This window comes from Amblyomma mixtum, chromosome 6, assembly GCF_055824585.1.
Source record: "Amblyomma mixtum isolate Tamu chromosome 6, ASM5582458v1, whole genome shotgun sequence".
In the NCBI taxonomy this organism is placed as follows: Eukaryota; Metazoa; Arthropoda; class Arachnida; order Ixodida; family Ixodidae; genus Amblyomma; species Amblyomma mixtum.
In genome coordinates, this window is record NC_143017.1 from 158,151,051 (window position 1) to 158,170,673 (window position 19,623).

Consider the following 19,623-nt stretch of genomic DNA (forward strand, 5'->3'; position numbering starts at 1 on the left):
AAGAGGAGTCATGGATCCATTTCCCAAGCATTTCACTTCACAGCAGCCGAACACTGGCTCAGCGCAGGTGCACTTCAAAGAGGTGCGAATTGTGATGGCGATGACAGCAAAACAATGGTGTGAAACATCTTTGGGCTGCGCAAGTATGTCACTATATATTAAGCATAAACATAAACACTGCTCCATTTAGAAACTCCATGTTCGTGACACCACGGTCTTTTTCTCCCAGCCACTGTATCACCTAAATACAGAAAACAAGTTTGGTATCCCAACAAGAGGACTCCCATCAGGTACGTCATGCACGTGCCCGCCTCCCTTTTCTATGCGCGCACATGTACAACAGAAAAAAAAACGGAAATACAAATTGTGAGGACCCTCAGCTCGAAACATGAGGGCAGTTCCACGACCCCAAGTGCTTTATCAATCACTGTACACTCTCCTGAATTGCAGCCGTTTAGGAAATATAAAATACAAACATTACTTGCTTTCGCAAGCTTCTGTCATTGTTTTGACAATCGTGTGAAAAAGCGTGGCTGCAGCAACCCCTGTGTATGCGCACAGATTTGCAAGGCTGGGCACAGCTTTTCCTTGTAACAATTGACATGGAAAATGATAAAGCTGGACCACTGATCTCCACAAGAGGACGGACACTTTAATAATCAATGGGACAAATGACTTTTACGAAAATGGCATAAGAACAACAGCAACAAATGCTTAAACAAGCCCCCATTTGCAATTACGGAAGAGGTCCACCCGTATGCGTGGACTCTCCACTGATAACTGACTCACCACACGTGAAAGCTTCTGCATACCTCCCTCCTGTGCCAGATGTCAGATCATGACACACACCAGGGAAGCCTGTGCTAAAAACAGGAAGTTGCCTGCCATTCATTTCATCAAGAACAGCACACAAAGCAGCAAGACACGAACAAAGTAAATGGAACGAGTGCTGTGTTGATGACCCATTTCGTTTTGTGCTGCTTCTCATAAACTGAATGTCCACCGGCGTGCCCGATTTTCGTCAGTGACAGTCTCCCAACAATAGCCTCCCATGGTAACACACCATCAACCAACCACTCAGCCCAGCCAAGCACACCAGGTCACAAGAAACACTTGGCTGTCGCCACAGGCAGCGTCACCTATTGGCCCGTTGTTAACCTCCATGATGACCACACCAAAGATCTCCCATACTGAGACAATGTTATTTGGCAGAAATTAAACATGTAAACAGAATGAACGATGTTGCAGCTACACCTAATCCCAAAGTAGCAAACCACCTCGGTTATACTCAGACACCATGAGTACTTGCTAACAGCTTTTCATTAAAGAAAAAAAAAAATTCATTTCAGCACTCCTTTAAACTGTACGAAAAGAAAAGGATTGCTTGTGGACCTTAAAGAATATGGTTGCGATACATCACAACATGAGCAAGAAAGAAAACGGTTAATGTGGCATTGGTACACGCTTTTGGGACCTCTGCAAGTTTAGAGAATATTAAACACTGAGTCCTGAATGTATACGGCATAGAAAACAAGAGATGCTAAATAGATTTGCAAACTTCAAACTTCAGTAAATTAACTGTGAAAATGTCGTGAGATGAGCAGCAGTATCTGCAGTTTGCACGAAGTCATCTAACATGTACCGTTCACAACTATATTGCTATTTTTAATGAGAAAAATTCTGCACATATAACTACAAAAGCTGAGTTTAAAACACTTATGTCAGAATCTGTTCCAGGACAACACAGAAACACTGGGGAAATGCTCAGATTGCCAATTTATTGCATGCTGCTTTTACAAGACTATGCAACAAGCCATAGCAGAGGATGGACAGTCACACTAACACAAGTGCTCATATTAAAAAGCATGGGTCATGAAGGTGTCAGTCCAAGCTTGAGATACGAATAATGCTAGCAGGTCAGATTCAAAAATCTCTCATCAATGCAATGCACATTAGCACATTACTGCAGTCACCATTTTGTCATGCCTGCAGGTCACCTCTTAGCCAACAAATGCAGTTGCATTCAACGTACCAGCAACACACAAGATGTGGTCAGAGCTCACTGCACGATGCAGTGCAGGCTCAGTGCCGCTGATAAGTCATACATCTAGCTGTCGAATGATGAAGGGAAGGGTTATCAACAGTTTCCCTGCTAACTTAACCACACTATTCACCTGCTTACACACTGCAAGCTGCATTGAGCTCAACTGTGCCTCCAGAATCAAAAATATATATGCTGCCCTTTCTGCATGTGCTTCAGAATTCAATGCGAGTTGATGTCTTAATAACAGTACACAACGCTATAAACTTCAGTACCTCTACATTGATGATATCTGCGCATGCATTAAAAAAAAGCATTCAACTTACATGCCACAAAGAATCAAATGTGTATTTCATCATTCAAGAATAAACCAGTGAAGTTCACTGTTTCTGGCAAAATATATGGCAAGCTCGGGCAAGCGAAGTAGAGGTGTAATGATCTGACACAATACACAATCAGTACAGAAATCAAGCAAAATATTTGTTACAACAGTTTGTTCACAGACAATGCTATTTTCTGCATGCCATATTTTGCATTCATAAGAGGCTAGTTTGAGCTTACAAATGCCAGATTGGCCATTTATATGCAAACAGCAAACTTTTGTTGCTAATTTTATTATCCATTACTAACAGCAAATCACTATATCTACAGGGTGCTATTTACTGCTCAAACTCATTTTTATTCTTCCATGTTTTACATCAACAACAGGGAAGGTACCAACCACACCCAAAAAACATGCTTTCCTTTTTGTGCTTAGCATAAGCAGAAGAACTGGCTTTTTATATTTATTATACAGCAATGAACAACAGCTGAGGAGCATCAGCAATAGCTATCTACAGAAAAGCAGCATATTTATGTCATCAATAAGACACACCACTGCCTCAGGTGAACATATTTTCTGAAGTAGAGGCCAGTGCAGCTGTTTTTGGCAGTTTAGTACAATCGTTTTATCAATTCTTATAGTAAATTATATTTCATTCATTCAGAAAAAAAGTAAAAGGTACATCACTCAATAAACATTCAGAAAGTAAGGTGCATTTCTTTTGCAGCACAGAACAGCTAGTGCACCAAGAAGATGGTTACTTGCTGCATAAGAACTGAGTGCAAACAATACAGTTTTTCATGATTAATGCTCAGTACCACAGTGTTCTAAACTAAAAAGGACAAGACACTGCAAGTACCATCCTATGCAAAACACACTCAACCGGGTAAAATGAAAGAATGAAAAATATAAGGATGAAGACATGCACAAGAGCAGATGAAGATGTATCCCTTGTATAAGCAAAGCAACTTCGTAATGTGTGATTTCCTATGTACAGTGTTTGAATGGTTTAAGTTCATTAACTCTGGCACGATGTCAATGTGTACTCATCCTTGGTATTCTAAACGATTGGCTATCTCTCGAACAGACGCAATCAAGGCTTCGTGCTCTTGTGGACGATCCAAGATGAGCGTGTGAAGTTTAGCCATGTAGCTGTCGATGTTCTCCAATGTTGCTGTCTCGTTTGTTCCTGCGATAGTTGCAAGGAAAATATATTGTGAACAAGTGGTTATTTATTTGTTTATTGCCACAATGCATACTACACATCCCATAATGTTTAACCCATTCACTTCCACGGTCTGTCCGAGAGGACATAAGACCTTGGTTGTGCAATAAATCGCACTTAAGATGTGACAGGCGAGAAATTTGTTTTATTCAGCTGTCAAGACAACCGCAAATCCAGAGCAAGTAAAATTCCTCTTTCTTTGTGAAAGATCATAAAGCAGTCAAGTGTGTAAAGTGCAAAGTGGCATTTGTCGCAAACACAACAGCTTTCGCTGTGTTTACCTGGGTTTTGTATACCAAACATTTGCATAATGCTTTCTGCTCTGCCATGATTCGGAGGTATTTAGTAATAAAAACGGTTCGACTGACAAGCCTCCAGATGCATTTCGGGTGGAGCTACAGCTGGCTACTGGTGGTCTTGTATAGGGGCAAGACAGCCACATGAATGATCTTTTCGACGAGATAAGCTTTCCTCTCGGCAGCAAAAAAACATGCCAGTGATGAATACTTGCACGCTTTAGGATTTTCAAGCCGGGACTCAAGCTATACCTGAAGCAGCAGGCTCAGAGTCTCTGAGCCCTAATCCTCACCTCAGGCCAAAGTACCTCTCACTGCTTTCACTATCATCTAAAGGTTTAGGCTACTTGCAGACTGCATACCCCACCACTTCCAAAAAGCAACACATGAATTTCTAAGCTCCTGAAACTTCAGCCTTCCCATGAACCCACGGTCATGTTTCAAAGAAGTGGCAGAGAAATTTATATTTTCCTGCGATATATTTTCGTAACTAGTAAGCAACTAGCGTCATGTGGCGTGAAAACTATGATCCAAAAATTACCAACCAAGCATGTGGCGTGGTCTCCTGATGCACATTTAAAGCAATGATTTTAAAGCGAGGATAGTGAATCAGCATCTTTGAAAGCGAATGGGTTAATGGGACACTGACTGCAAAACGAAGTTGGCTTGTATCGATAATTACTGCATTTTAGCGACAAATAGAGATCACTCTCGCCGAAAATGAAGCTTTTATAAGCTAGGAAAGGCCAAAAAATGAAATACAGCTGCCAACATCACCAGCTGAATTCGCAGGTAAACTGCAGTGTGTCGTCACAGTTTTCCACACAGATCCCAGAGGCTAGGCTACACTGCCATTCACTTCAAAACAGTGATCACTGAGTCCTTGTAAGTAGGGATGTCACAAGTTTGAATCGGGTGGTGGGAAAATTCTCAAATGCAATTCTCTCAGAAATGAATGCATCTACTGCTGCTAGGCAAATATCAGCAGAGCGGGAAAGAGCCACTGAATTCACTTTAACTAAGAATAAAAATTGGATGGCATTGTCCTCACTGTTCCTCTAACACACCGCCACAAAATCCCTTTAATTTCCCTTCACCACAGCTGTTTCACTGATATAGTTAAGCTGCTCAAGAAAGAAATCAATGCTCGTGCAGTTTCAACAGTTTCAACTGTCAACTGCAGCAGCAGATTTCAGTGACTATAAAAATATTCTTTATTAGGTAGCTAGCTAACATTCACTAATCATTTTTTTATTATTAGTGTCTGGTGGTTAGCGCCAAAATGAGTAAATAACCGTGGACAAGACGATGCCATATGAGTTTCAGAAAAGAAAAAAAAAGTCTCCTCGATAAAACCTCTGCAGCATCACAAAATCCAGCGGTTTTCATCACGCAAAGCCGAAACTGATCACATGAGGCGCTCACGAAGCAAGGTAAAAATGCAACGCCTCCTGATGAAGTGTTGTAATGATTACAATGCTAAGTTCAATCTGCCTGCTCCCTTGTACCAAGCACACACTTTTATGTGCTTCGTCGTTCTCAAAAATAACAACCATGCAGTTAGCGATGACTGCACTTTTCCTCGCACCAAGCAGCAAAGCAAAACAATATGCACGATGTGGTACAATAGTGCAAGCAGTCCGCACTGAGCACCGTGGGCACTGCACACTTCATCAGCTGACGCTGAGCTGAATTGTCAGTTTCGCTTTCATGCAAAAAACAGCGCTACATTTCCTCGCGCTGTAGAGCTTTAGAGCATTTTTTTTTTTGTCTCAAACACTGATATGGAATAGTCTTGTCTATGGCTTTGAACTCCCCCTTGGTACTAACCACCAGAGTATGTTATCTGAAAAGTTAGAAAATTTTAGTTATTTACCTACATAACTTTAATGCTTTTTATAGTAAGTGACATACACAGTGGCTTGAAGTTTGTTCCTGAAAAAATTCTTTCTATTCTGAACTCTATTTTTAGGAATCTTTAAAAGTACTTGGTGTAACACCCGGTATACAGACAGCAACAATGACATAAACAGTGACTTCCTCAAACACGTTCCAACATTTTCATTTTAATCCTTTCCGGTTATCTGTGTGGTACTGCCTGACAGCAAAGAAGCGCCCACCCAGCCAGCGGACAAGCACTGACCAACGCGACATTTTGTGCCATTTCTTCAGTGACATGGCTGCACCATCTCATGGGAATGGCTGCAGCCTGTAGATTAGCTATTTCTTTTTCCTTCTGAGGAATGGCAGCATCATACTGATGCAGAAATATATTTTTATCACGTCGTCTTGGAGGCCCTACAGTGGAGCGAAAAACATCGTGGCATGGCTTCCATTCCACCAGTTGTGTTTTGAGAAAAGTTGTTTTCTCTACAGTGAAGACTACTTCAGTGACGAAGAAAACTATGTGCCTCCTTTGACACATCACATCAAAAGAAGGCAGAAGGCAAACTCTATTTTATTGCAAGACGTCTGAGGCGAAGCCTGGCCTCCACACAGGAGAGTGCTTTGAGAAATACCAAACCCTCAATTTCCCGCTTAAGACATAGCGAGGCAGAAAAAATGCTGCAAATAAATGTTTATAATGAAGTCATGATGTCATGTGGCACTCCCTTTCCTTATGAGGGGGTAGAAGGCCCAAAAAGCTGCTGAATGGAGTAGTCAAGTGGAGGAAATATACATCCGGCTCCTCTTAGTTGTACCCCTAACGTGGTACGTTTGCAAACCTCACGATAATAAAGGGTGTGGACTCTAATATAAGAGTATTCACATGAGGTCTTATCCAAATGAGAAGCCCCAACTATTCAAGCACACTCTTGTTACTGTTGTGGATAAGCATAATTTCACCATATCTGCATGCCAGCAAATTCTTGGAAAAAACAGCGCTAAACGAAAGGACAACAAAGAAGAGTACAACAGGACCGGCACTGACTATCAACTGAAGGCTTTATTAGGAACAACATGCAATATATACTCCAATGACAACCAAGAACGCATGGCAACACCAAAAGCTACAATGATACATCAATCACCTGGATCAAGCTTTTGGTGTTGCCATGCGTTCTTGGTTGTCATTGGAGTATATATTGCGTGTTGTTCCTAATAAAGCCTTCAGTTGATAGTCAGCGCCGGTCCTGTTGTACTCTTCTTCGTTGTCCTTTCGTTTAGCGCTGTTTTTTCCAAGAAACATGTACCAACTAGCTCAACTCTCCATTTTATTGATGCCAGCAAATAAGGAGCTCCATATAATTTTCACACACATTGCATCTGCTAGTTGCCAGAAGAATACATTCGGGACAACTCCATCTAATTTTGTTTCCAGTAAAAATCGACTCTGCTTTTTGTGCTTACGTTGATGTTTGGTGGCAGCAAAAGACTCAATTTTAGGTGAATATATTGAATTTAAATATGGAAAATTTCTTTTTTGTCTCCACTCCATTCAAACCCACAGTGTCAAGACTGAAAAGGACTACGTGACCAACGTTTGGAATTAACTCAATAGCAGTGTAGCTACGGTCAGTGATTCAAAATGAAAAAGTGCTTACATCACAGGAGTTTGCATGTGGAAACAGTCAATGGTGGCAAAACCGGTGCTCCGTTTCCTGGCCGTTTAAAACTCGTAAAAGCTCCATTTTCAATTAAAGAAGTCCATTTGTCACTACGGCATGGTAATCTAAGATCAAAGGCCAACTTCCATTTGTCCCACGTGTTCTTTTAAAACATCAAAAAATACCACAGTATAGTCAACAAGTGGATGGGTTATCATCAGTAACTATGAAGAAGTATTCAGTGCACCACTTCGTTCTCTGAATGTGTACTTGCTGGTTCTAGACTAATCAAGGAAATTTTTAGTAGTCAGTGCTGGAAAACAAAGCAACAGCCCTAGCACAAGAGCGGTTGCTCAATGGTTACCACTGCCCAAAACCTGCTTTATGTTCAATGATGGGAGGCAAATTTAATCTCAACACTTCTTTTTTTTCACTGCTTGCTGAGGCAGGCATTTCTCTCATTTATTTTAAGTTAAGTGGCAGCATCATTCGCTATAGGGAAAACCTAAAGCGTAAAACTACTGGAACTAATGCCTAGGAGTTTAATTTTGCTAAGTAGTATTAACGAACATAATGAAAAAATGAAACAGTCTTACGTAGGTGGGTAACTGCGTGGTTTAATGCACTGAAGTAGCATGCGAGCTACGACAGTCACCATAGCAGAAAGCTCCGTATTTATTTAACTGCCTAGGGTTCTTCAACATGTATTCGCATCACACAGTACACAAGCATTTTTGCGTTCTGCTTCCATCAAAATACAGCGCCATGGCTGGTATTTGGACCCACAACCTGAGACAAACATACTTATTGCAAAGAAAACTTTCTTGACAAATTCAACAGGCCTTACCAGGCAATGGCAGGCTGGCAAAGCTTGCTGCAAGGTTAGAGCGCAGCGTTGTCAAGTGCTGCTGCAGGGCTAGGTTGTTGTTCTTTTGCTGGACGGTCTCCACTTCAAGTTTCTCAATTGCTGCCTTCATGGTGTCTATGTGCTTGCTGAGGATGGCATTCTGCTCCTCGTACTCAGTGTTGGACTTGCGCAGCTGTCTCAGTTCTGCCTCACACCCTGGAAATGTAGAATTACCGCAGGAATGTTACACAATATCCCAACCCTGCCAGTAACTGAGTTCCTCGGCAGTGCTGCACAGATAGGCAGGTAAGATGTTTCGTAAATGGAACATTCTTTCCCTCACTGATAGCCTTTTTTTGCTGTTGATGTGATTTAACTGCAGTAAAACCTCAATCTTTCAAATTCCAAGAGACAAAAAATGTCCAAATTATCCAAAGGTCTGAATTAACTAATGACCCCCAAAAAACAGGCAGGAACAGTTTGCACTACAGTAAATTTATTTGGGAAAAACCTGGGCAATGGTAATCTGCTTTTGAGATGAAAACTGCATCACAATGACTATTTTTCTCAGTGCCGTCAGATGCTTTAATACATGCACAATGTCGGGAATGCCAACAGGGAACTTCTCCAAAATGCGACGCACGACGCAGTAGCAGTGGAGCCTCCTAACAAGCAGCAATGTCACATGCGGAGAGGCTCCACCCCACAAACTGCGGACAGCATTTCAAGGCCACACAGGTTCAGTGAGTGGGAAGAACTGAAAAAAGCTACGTAAGGACAGAAACAAGAGAAAGAAGCGTTGACGCAAAAGCGGCCGGAAAGTCGAGTTGCGTTCGGGTGAGAAGATGAGACCAACGATGCTCCAGATGCATGGCCGGAGCACCATCACCGTGGCCTGGGGCGAAAGTCAGGAAAGGGAAACCAAAGCTATGTGGAAGCATAATTTTTTGTGATGGCCTTCCAAACGTCGTCACACCTGTTGTTATGCACATGTCAGATGTGTGCAGGCACCTCTCTGACATGATATTTGACTCGAAGTGGACAATTTGGACGATCGCATGTTGTGCTGTTCATACCGCACACAATCTCCGGTTGAGAGCATGTCTGGATAAACTGGTGTGAGCCCAGATGCATCTGAATTAATGAGCGTCCGGTACCACAGACTTAGATAGGCACTGGCCAAGCAAACTGAACTATTCGGCGTGTGTGTGGGTGTGCGTGCATGCGTGCGTAGACAATCTTGCTGAGTATTTTAATTATTTACATTTTTTCTGTTCTTCAAGTGCTGCATTTGTTCCAATTTTTAATTTTTTTTTTTTTCGAATTCTCTTGAGTGGTAAACATAAGTAGCAATTCTTTTCAAGCATTCTTTCAAATGCCTCGTCCATCTGCGTGTTAACGTGCCAGTTTGCCTGTATGAATTAACCACGTAGGTGAACAAGTCTAGCAGAGACTTACAACCAATGAGGCAGTGACAGACATTCAAGAATGTAGACATAGCCTAATAACTTGCCACAGTGATAACCACACCACGCTCACAACACGCTAGAGTTCCATGTGTTTTGCAACACATAAGGTTATGTGATCCAAGTAAGCCTGATAATGCCTGTGTATTTACGATGGACGGTTAACATAACAAGTGTCAATAGTAACAACAATGGCGCCTTTTCTGCAAGTGTATCCGGTGCACCACGCTGCCTTGAATGAAGGTGTGACGAATGGCTTGCTTCCAAAACATAAGCGAAAAGTGCCTAGAGCTGGGTCATGTCAAACCATAACCACAAGGACTGGCTCCAAAGACAGGCACTCACATTAAAAATGGAAATATAATGTATGCCATTGATTTCAATAATTCAAACTAAAGGGGGACCAAGAATTCATCCAAATTTTGAGGAGTTCGACTAAAAGAGAGGCAAAAGCATCAATTTGTATAACTCAAAAGTTAACGTAAATTCGAATTAATGAGATTCTACTGTAATATCCATTACTGCAGTCAACAAGCCCAACACCTCCACATGGCACAAGCATTTAACACGAGGAGTACAACACACTGGATTCCATGCATAGAGCTAGACATAGCCTAATAACTTGCCACAGTGATAACCACACCACGCTCACAACACGCTAGAGTTCCATGTGTTTTGCAACATATGTATAATCAGAATGCTGCAACACACTGTTAGCATCCTACTGCTATATTTAGAGCCCCAGCACTAGCTGCCTGCAGCACTAACTCAGCCTACTGCATACATACTGTGCTGCCTTTGACTCATCCACACTCGCAAACAGCAAGAACTACAGTGAAATGGCAGTAATGTAAGCTAAATCACAGCTGCAATCAGGTAACCACTCCTGCTCAACTACATTTCCTTCGAGCCAGTGAGTGAGGTTTGCTTAGGGTCTTGTTTTCCAGTTAAAGTTGCCAGGCACGGCCAGTGCAGGCTTTCAAATGCAACAACAAATTTGTGTTTATGCCCTACTTTTTGCATATAAGTGAAATTTTTCACTACAGTGCCATTGCCACTAATGATGTCACACGGTGATTCCTCTGACAGCAAGTCAGTTTTCAGTTTTCTTTACATTATACTCAGAGTGACAACTGCAGAGAAGATTTTTTATATTTGTGTTTGGAGTGTCCTATGTTTTCCACAACAGCAAGAAGTTTGCATCAAAAAGTGTGCTCCCGCAAGACGGCTTCCCCGCCGTTTTTTGTGAAGGTGCACAAAAGCCATCTTGTAGGGGTTCACATTTCATCATTTTCATTTTTTTTCTTGGCAGTGCCAAGCGGACGCCCCGTGAGTGCCGTTAGAAGGGGTCGCCATGGTTCGTGGTCGCTGTGAAAATTCATCTTAACTGAACTCGCCTTAAGCACAAAATGCAAACCATCCAGTGCTCACATGAGAACACAGGATGAAAGCATAGTTTAGCACAGAGAGAACACAAACAATAAAGAGGTATAGGAAGAAGGTTGAAGATTATTACTGAAATGACTGCGCAGGCTTTGAAAGCATACGCAACACTAAGAACTGAGGAACAAAACAAACATTGCAATGTGGTTACACTTGCAATAAAACGTGACGAAGGGAACTTGTTATGCATGAACAACTGCATTTAATTATTCACCAATCAAAAATTTTTTAAAACTGAGCACTAAAAAAAGAATGCTGTGGAAGCTGTGTTCAATCAACTTCCAAAGGCAGAGCCTCGTGCTGACCTTTGTTGTGATCCAAGAACTCTTCTGTGAAGATCGGGATGTCAAAGCCAGGAATTTCGTCCTTTTTGCTGTCGTCAATTCCTGCCTGTACACAAACAAAGCGGCAATATTGCAGCGCAAGATACTAGACTGAGTCAGCTCCGTATAAAAAACATGATGTGCGCAGAAACGTCATGCCGACCATTATGCCCACTTTAGTGGTGCATGCGTTACAATGCATGCAACAGGCAGGATTTTTACAGAATCACTTGCCCTGCTGTGACATCTCAACTTGCCCCTTCGGGAGACTCACACAAAATTCCACTAGTAGGCTTTCCCGCATATCATAGTTTTACCAAAACGGGACGGCAGAAGTCACGCTCAGAGAGTTAAGAAGGCGACAGGACGAATGCCATGGGAGTGGACATTGAGTATGTAACATACTATGATGGAAGGATAAAAAAAAGCACACTTTCACGTTGTGATTGTTTGGAGCACATTGTCGGCCATCTTGTTTACAGAACATATATGTAGAGAGTCCACTTGCAGAGTTTTACACGATGTCAAGCCTAGCGGCACTGGTATGCAATCGGTCCATGCGATAAACGACAGAGAAGAAAGGGAACAGGACCTTTGTATTGTTTTCCTGGAACTTCAAACTCGATCATCGGATAATTAGATATTGTGGTTTTGCCAAGGACGAACTAATGAAAGTCAGCACAGTATTTGATCGCACAACTCTAAGCGGTGAATCACTAGGTTCCCGGGTCGATGTAGAATGCAGCCAGCTGCGAGACTTGGCGTGAATTGCAGGTCACACTGAGCGCTGGTTCTTCGACCACACATTTTCGCATTTACGCATTTTCAATTATTTGGAAATTCTCGAATATCAATTTCTCGAAAACAAATACGAACCAAATACCAAACATATTCGAATTTTGAACATTCACGCACCCCTAAAGATTACCGAATATCAATGCGAGATCACACTTGTTTGAAACTTGAAGCGTTTCATTGTTGTGCCCCTGCACCTTTACTTCTTAATTATTTTGTTTGGGTAACGCTTGACCGACTTATGTGCTCCAGTCAGTATCCTCATTGAAAAAGCTTAACGTGCACTAAGTTTACATCAAATGGAATACAAATTTTATATCTTCCCACTACAAAATATCAAAATGTCGCCACCGTAGCGGATCAGTGGTCATGGCGCTTGGCTGCTCACCTGAAAGACACAAGCTCAATCCCGGCCATGGCAGTCAAATTTTGATGAAGGTGAAATTCTAGAGATGAGTGTACTGTGCGATGCCAGTGCATGTTAAAGAACCCCAGGTGGTCGAAATTTCCAGAGCCCTTTACTACGACTTCCCTCATAGCCTGAGTTGCTTTGGGACGTTAAAGCCCCACCATGAAATATCAAAATTTTCCACCCTATCCAAGCAGAAAGCAATCACTAGTTGAAAACATGCAAAGTGGGAGAGGACAGAGCGACCTTCAATAAATCGTGTAATTAGGATATGGAGTACAGATAAATAGAAAGAAAGTATAGGAAAGTAATATGTGAGGGTTTCTTTCTACCCCACAATTCACTTAAGTAGTTCTTGTTCCAAAAGCTGCTGGTCTTTACAATCACTAAATAAGCACTCCTACCCACACAATCTACAAATGATGAACAGCACAAGATGACCATTAACTTGCAACTATTTACTATAAACATCAACCTTTATCGCAGGAAAGTATGACCAAAATTCTTTCACAAATGTAGCTGTACTCCCGTTTCATACATAGCAGTCAACGCTGCAGAGGCTGTGGAAAAACTGCGCCCACAAAGCCATATTACTCCTCCACGTATCAGTGCTTCTTCTTGAAGCCTCAGTGAGCGTTTGGACGATAGCAAAGAGTGGTATAAAACCTAGCATTGGGAATCACGGTCGAAGCTGTGAAGCACTCAGTGTCCTAGCCCTCTGGCTATAATTTTCACTGAGCGTGAACTACTTTCTAGGCGCAAATGGAGTCCGAGCAATCTGCCCTACCAGCCGCATATCAAACCGCTACATGTGATTCTTACTTCTCGAAGACCCGATGAGTTGCAGGACGAAAATGTGGCACGAGGTAAAAAAGTGCGAGAGTTGCCTTCTCCTACACAAGTCTGGTGGTGAAGCTCACTGTAGCTATCTTAGGAGCAGCCAGAAAAAATTCATTACATTTGTACCTTAGCTCAGAAAATACCATGAGAGGCATTCTTAAACCGATGAGCTAAAAAAAAAAAAAACGTATTATATTCGTGTACGGTAAATGCTTTCCTTGCTAGATACACGGGAAACTGGCCAACAGTGGAATTTCATTTATTCGGGCACCTCAAAGAGCACTCTAATGAAACGAAGTGCAGTAACGACTAAAGCAAACAGAGGAAACAACAAGGGTGGTTTTGGAGTCCCTCAACATGTCTAAAAATACTGGCAACTTTTCAAGCCATAAATAATTTTTTGTAGAGATCTAGGTCACCTTGAAAGTGAGTCAGGGAACTCTGAAAGCATATAGCGAAACATAAAAATTGTTACAAAACTGAGACTCACATCGGCTGTAGTCCCATTTGTTGTTGCTGCTGCACTGCTCTCATCACCTAGATGTGAAGAAAAACAAAAAGTCACTGAAGCGTAAAAGGCATTCTTCTGCTGGCTGGCTTCACAAATCTTGAATACTACCACCACATAACTACAGCCACAAGGCTGTAGTTATGTGAGCTACGTGAGCTACGTGAGCTAGTTACGTGAGCTAGGTGGTGCTCACAGCAAGAAGAATAAAGTTAAACAACACAAATGAAAAAGAAAGAAGCTGCCACTCTGTATGCCCTATTCCTCTTTTCATTGGTGCTTATAGCTGTTTTCATTTCTGGCAACCTCAGACACCTGTGAAGTGAAAGAGGGGGAGGAAAAAGCAAAAAGGAGCACAAATATTGGCTTGTTCGTAAGGTCAGGCAATTAAAAGCAAAAAAATAAACACACCAGATGATAACGGCACTCGTTAATTCAAATTTTCCGTGTAAGTGTTGAGGCATTTCGAGTCTACGACATATTAAAGTAAAGAATTTGAGAGAGGCGTGCGCATGTCGGTGATTAATAACAGTGTGGGATATGTCGGTGTGATCTGTGCAGCTGGACTGTACAGCAAGGCACACACTATGTAGCTGATAGAGCTCAACAAAAATATGATTGACTAAATTTAACTGATCAACTTTTTAATTTTTGGTTTCAAAGCACAATATTATACCGCAAAATGCAAGGGCATCAACATCGAAGGCAAGCCTAGTGTTTTAATTTTCTGAATCGGCATTGCGGTTTGAAATGTCAAGCATCAAAAATACACCTTCGCCAGATCTTTGATTTGGCTTTCTTGCATTGCCCAATTACAAAATAGCGTTGCTCACATTTCTAATGCAACTAATGCAGGCGAAGAAGAAAGCGTGATTTCGGTGATGATAGTATGCACAAGTGACGCCATTTTGTATATGTGCAATGCGAGAAAGCCAACTCAATGAGCTTGCAAAAGCATATTTTTGACACTGAATATTTCAAACCTCAATGCCGATTCAGAAAATTAAGAAACTAGTCTTGCCTTCACTGTTGATGGCCTTAAACTCATCATGTAATCAGTGGCCTTAAACCATAAACTAAAAAGCTGATTCATTATTTTAGTTAAGTAATCATCTTTTAGTTGAGCTCTATCACGTACATAATGTCCGCCTTGCTCCACAATCCAACCGCACAGACCTCATTGTCGTATCTCTCTCTGTATGTTTCTAAACGTTAAAAAAAACTGCCCAGTAAATACAGCTATAGACCGCTCTATTTGTTATTCACATATATTAGTTCTTCGAATAGCACTTCTCCCAGTCTGTCACTCCAAGCATGTGGCACCACCATCAACGGTGCCTCTCATCGGGTGGCGTGTTTCACAGCTGCCACCGCAGATGGAGCATGCCATAATCCTTCACTATTGCGGTAAACACCCCCAAAACCTTCCCTTGCGCTTTCTCGTTGGTAACCGCAGTAACCACCCTCTTGCACTTGCTGTACTAGTTATGCCAAAGACTTACATCAGCAATACTTATGCTCAACCCAAGGAATGAGCATTTAACAGCTGCGCTGCGAGAAGAAATAAGCAGGCACCTATTCTGAACCCCAGCTGTGTCATGATGTAATTCTGAACAAGCATCTTAGCCACTGGTTCCATTGTCTGCCTCATGTCTACAAGCACTTGAAATACCACTGACAAATGTGCAGCTCGCATTAGTTTCAGTGCCTGTGCTTATGAGACTAGTTCAGATGACTGGAAGCTGTAAGAAATGGCAGGCTGTACTATTCATGTTCTGGTGCTCCTCTCATGAAACCACCCCCATGCAAGCATGCTGGCTTAGTTGAATGAAGCATTCTGGACTCTACCACTGAATGCATACGACAACTGAAAAAAGCCCATAGACACCAACCTTTTGCTTTCTTTTCGTGCTGCTTTTTGGTGAACATCTTGTAGGCTTCTGTCTGCTGATACTGCTCCATTTCCTTTGAGTATCGCTCCCTATCTTTCTCAGCTTCGTCCAGGTATTTCTGCACGAAAGAGTAAACCAGGCATGCCTCATCCGGTTTTTGCACCAGCACGGCTTGAGCAAAAAACTGAGATTAACGGCCCCCCACAAGACGCAATGCACCCATCCGCAATGCTTGAAACCATGGCTCACATTTGACAGTAACACACAAGAGTTTCAGAGTTTCTGCAAGCCACAAGCATTTCCTAGCCTGGTGCCTGGCTTCACTCATCTTTATGCATTCGAAAAATCTTAAACAAATCCTTCAACATGATTTTGTGAACAAACCCTGTTTCAGTGACCCTCAACCTATGAAAGCAACAGTCATTTAATATACACATGCATGGGGTAAGCCAGACAACGTGCGAATACTAATGACAACTGCCGCAGAACCTTGAACTTGTGATGCCTGCTCGCTGTGGTGAAAAAAAATAGATTACCATACGATACACTACGCAAGTGTAAGAATACATAGCGAACCTGTATCTGCTTTAAATCTCACAAAACAGGGCTGCCTGAAAACCCACAAGATGCTGCAATGGCACAGAATAATTAAGCCACAGTGGTTACCCGTATCAACAATGGGCTACTACATGCAGCCTCAGGGCTAGGACCAGCTCACTACCAGAGCTAATAATGTGAGGATATGTGAAAAAAAAAAGAAGGCCTGGTTCCACTTGCCGAAGTGGAGAGTGTGTGTGTGTTGCTTTTACTTGTTTTTTTTTTGTTTGTCTTCATTTATATGTGTTTTGGCATGACCCAGCTTTTCGAAATAAACTTGAATTTATGTTTTTTACTTATCACCCAATCACTTAACTTCACGGTAGTATATTTTTTTCCGGCAATGGTATTTCATATAGCAGCCACTACTCTGAACATGACCATTTGTAACTACTCTTGCTAACAAACACCCAACATAAATTATACACGACTTTTGAGCGCAGATGGGTGCTACATACATCACTGAAAAAAAAAAAATGGTAATTATTCCTTGGGAAATAATAGTCACAGAAAAAACGAAAATTTACTTCTGGAATACACACCGAAACAATTCCACTGAATTTTCTCAAATGAAAACAAAAGCCCAACACATATTCATAAGTAAAACAACGAATAATCCTCAGTGCTAACTTGCGTATTTATTATGAGCCACAGATTTACAGAAAGTCTCTTCCAGAACAACACAGTAGAGAATGAACAGCTATTTAAACAGCTTCACCATTAAGAATTGTTAATGTTATAACTTTTTTTAAAACATCTTTAGTACCAACAACCTCAGAGATTAAATTTTTTTTATTGTGAATGCCAAAAGCTTACTTTACATGATAACTTTGGATGAGTCCACCAACACCAATAACACAGTGAAACTGACTTAACAAGAACACAACAAATATGCCTATTAACAATGCAAATTGAACAAATGACATAACACGCCAGCACACTATGAACAGCACACATGGAAACATGCCCAGGCATATGAACAAGCGACACTTATTTCAAGCATTCAAAACGACAGCTGTAAATTGCCTGTAATAAAATGAACCACCTCTCCGGTAGTTTTCAACACGAAAGTAAAAAAAAAAGACGAGGCGTGCAGAAATGAAGAATTGTCTTGCCTGCTTCTCCTGAGGTCCCAGCTTACTCCATTCATTGGCAAGGATCTTTGTGATGTCTGAAAAGTTGGCCGTGGGGTTTGCTGCTCTGACACCTTCTCGCCGGTCATTCAGGAAACGCACATAGCCGGTGAGTGGCTTCTCCGGGGCATTGACATCTCGAGCCCTCTTCCTCCTCTTGCCTTTAGTCCATTTAGTTTTCTTCTTTGGCTGAAGACAGCATAGAAGTAAAACTATTTCTTCAAAACATGATTTTTTTAAGTCAGGCTTTCTGTATAGGTGCAGCCGAATACATGAGAGTTTGGAATCAAAAACAAAAGGCAAAATGGCTATGTGTTGTACTGGGAAACAATTGCTGAGAGGCATTCCAAAGAAAGATTTTATATGTCCAGCAGCAGCCAAGAGCAATGCTGACATCCCTAGGCATCCCTGCAGCCTATACTTGCCATTACAGAGGACAACTGTCTTCACAGCTGTCTTCATATGTTGTTCATACTGAAAAAATCTGCACTATCCCCACTACTGATAGCAATGCACAAAGCAAATGCAATGGCAACAAGATCAGCATGCAATAAAGTGCTTTTTTTTTTCTTTCGTGGCTCATGTCGGGCTGCTGAAAACGGCTATTTTCTGATTCATGCTGGAAAGTTCTCAGCAAGCCACCACGAAACCTATGCTAGCGTTTCTGAATGAACAAATACATGACTTTTAGTAATCGGTCAATTATGTTCGGAGGATAGCAAATGTGCTAGGTCGTCGCTTAAGGCTGCTGCACCAACACGAACAATAAGAAAATAATGTTAATTTGCAGGAAACCATCCTGCTTTGGGAAATATGTGCAGTGGTGCGGTTCACTGAGGAAAAGGCACTCCTCAGGAAGGGAAGGAAAAAGAAGGGGCGCTAGCCATCGCAAAATGCCTCCCTCAAGGTTGGCGCATGAACACCAGCATAACGCTTATCCCAGCAAGCAAGGATTTGCCACTAGTATTTTCTCATTGTCATCAGCGTCATGATCCATGATGTTGCCATTGCGCATATAACCTACAGAGCTCCTCACATAGTTTGTAAATAAGCACGAACTGAGGGCTGAACGTGAGCGTACAAATGCATGCCTTTAATTAGCAAGGTTCGAACACGATCCCAAGTTTTCAAACACGATCTCACGTACATCGTTCGGCTCTGCATTCTCCGTGGCTGCGGCGGGTCCATTATCATTGCCTGCAGCTGAAACGGGACAATTACAGCAAAACTTTCATTCACACCCGATTACTTTCGCAGCCACACCAAGTGCGAAAACTGCACGATACCTGAACACTCCGCCGCTGACTGTTCTTCACTCGCAGTCCCTGCCTGCGGTGACTTTTCCATATCACCCGTATATGCGCAAAATATGCAAGCCACAAACCGCCCAAGCGCGACCGTTCAATCAGTCCAGTTAACACCTGGGCTTCGCTTTGCAACCCATCATAAGATACAGAAAGTAAAACAGCCAACTGTAGCTAGTACAGCCAAAACACTTCAACGGAAGAGAATTCGCCGAGAAATGCAAAGAGATTGTAAACACCGGCACACAACACCAAGCAACCCAAAGCAACACAATACGGCCGCACACCTGGCGACCGCGACTTGGATGAGCTTGGCTCACAGGCGCAAGCCATACGAAGTGCTGACAGTTGACACAAAGTACGAAGTTGCCAAAGTAAACCGGCGAGTACTATGACAAGTCCCAAATACACACTAAGGACATGTGTGGCCACAAATAAGCAGTTTTAGGCGCAACTTTATATTATCTTTATGTCGATATCGATAAGTTTTTAAACCGTAGTCGACTCGAGCTCACGCCAATGTGCGCCAGTTGTTCCCTAGGAGTTCCCTAGTTACTTCCCTGGTTGCTTGAGTGACAGATGTTCGAAGAGCGAAATTCTAAACAAAAAGCTGGGGTTCTTGTTTTCCAGTGGC

At 42.1% G+C, this 19,623-nt stretch overlaps 1 protein-coding gene and 1 pseudogene across 1 annotated transcript; one reads left to right on the forward strand and one right to left on the reverse strand.

Moving 5' to 3' along the window:
• Positions 1-1,759: 1,759 nt before the first annotated feature.
• On the reverse strand, positions 1,760-19,303 carry Hmg-2 (High mobility group protein 2). Its single transcript, XM_089549886.1, has 8 exons — positions 18,972-19,303; positions 18,833-18,888; positions 17,668-17,874; positions 15,956-16,073; positions 14,046-14,092; positions 11,494-11,578; positions 8,280-8,495; positions 1,760-3,552 (listed from the first exon to the last, which is right to left on the reverse strand). Exons 1-8 carry the CDS (start codon positions 19,030-19,032, stop codon positions 3,410-3,412), a joined length of 933 nt encoding a protein of 310 aa, XP_089406012.1. The 5' UTR covers positions 19,033-19,303; the 3' UTR covers positions 1,760-3,409.
• Positions 12,209-12,370, forward strand: LOC149340951 (5.8S ribosomal RNA; annotated as a pseudogene).
• Positions 19,304-19,623: the final 320 nt, after the last annotated feature.

Excerpts from the sequence above, each read along its gene's own strand:
- Hmg-2 (XM_089549886.1), bottom strand. The coding sequence starts at position 19,032 with ATGGAAAAGTCACCGCAGGCAGGGACTGCGAGTGAAGAACAGTCAGCG. Across the intron at positions 18,889-18,971 it reads GTCAGCGGCGGAGTGTTCAG|CTGCAGGCAATGATAATGGA; the intron begins GTATCGTGCAGT and ends GTCCCGTTTCAG. Across the intron at positions 11,579-14,045 it reads CAAATGGGACTACAGCCGAT|GCAGGAATTGACGACAGCAA; the intron begins GTGAGTCTCAGT and ends GTTTGTGTACAG.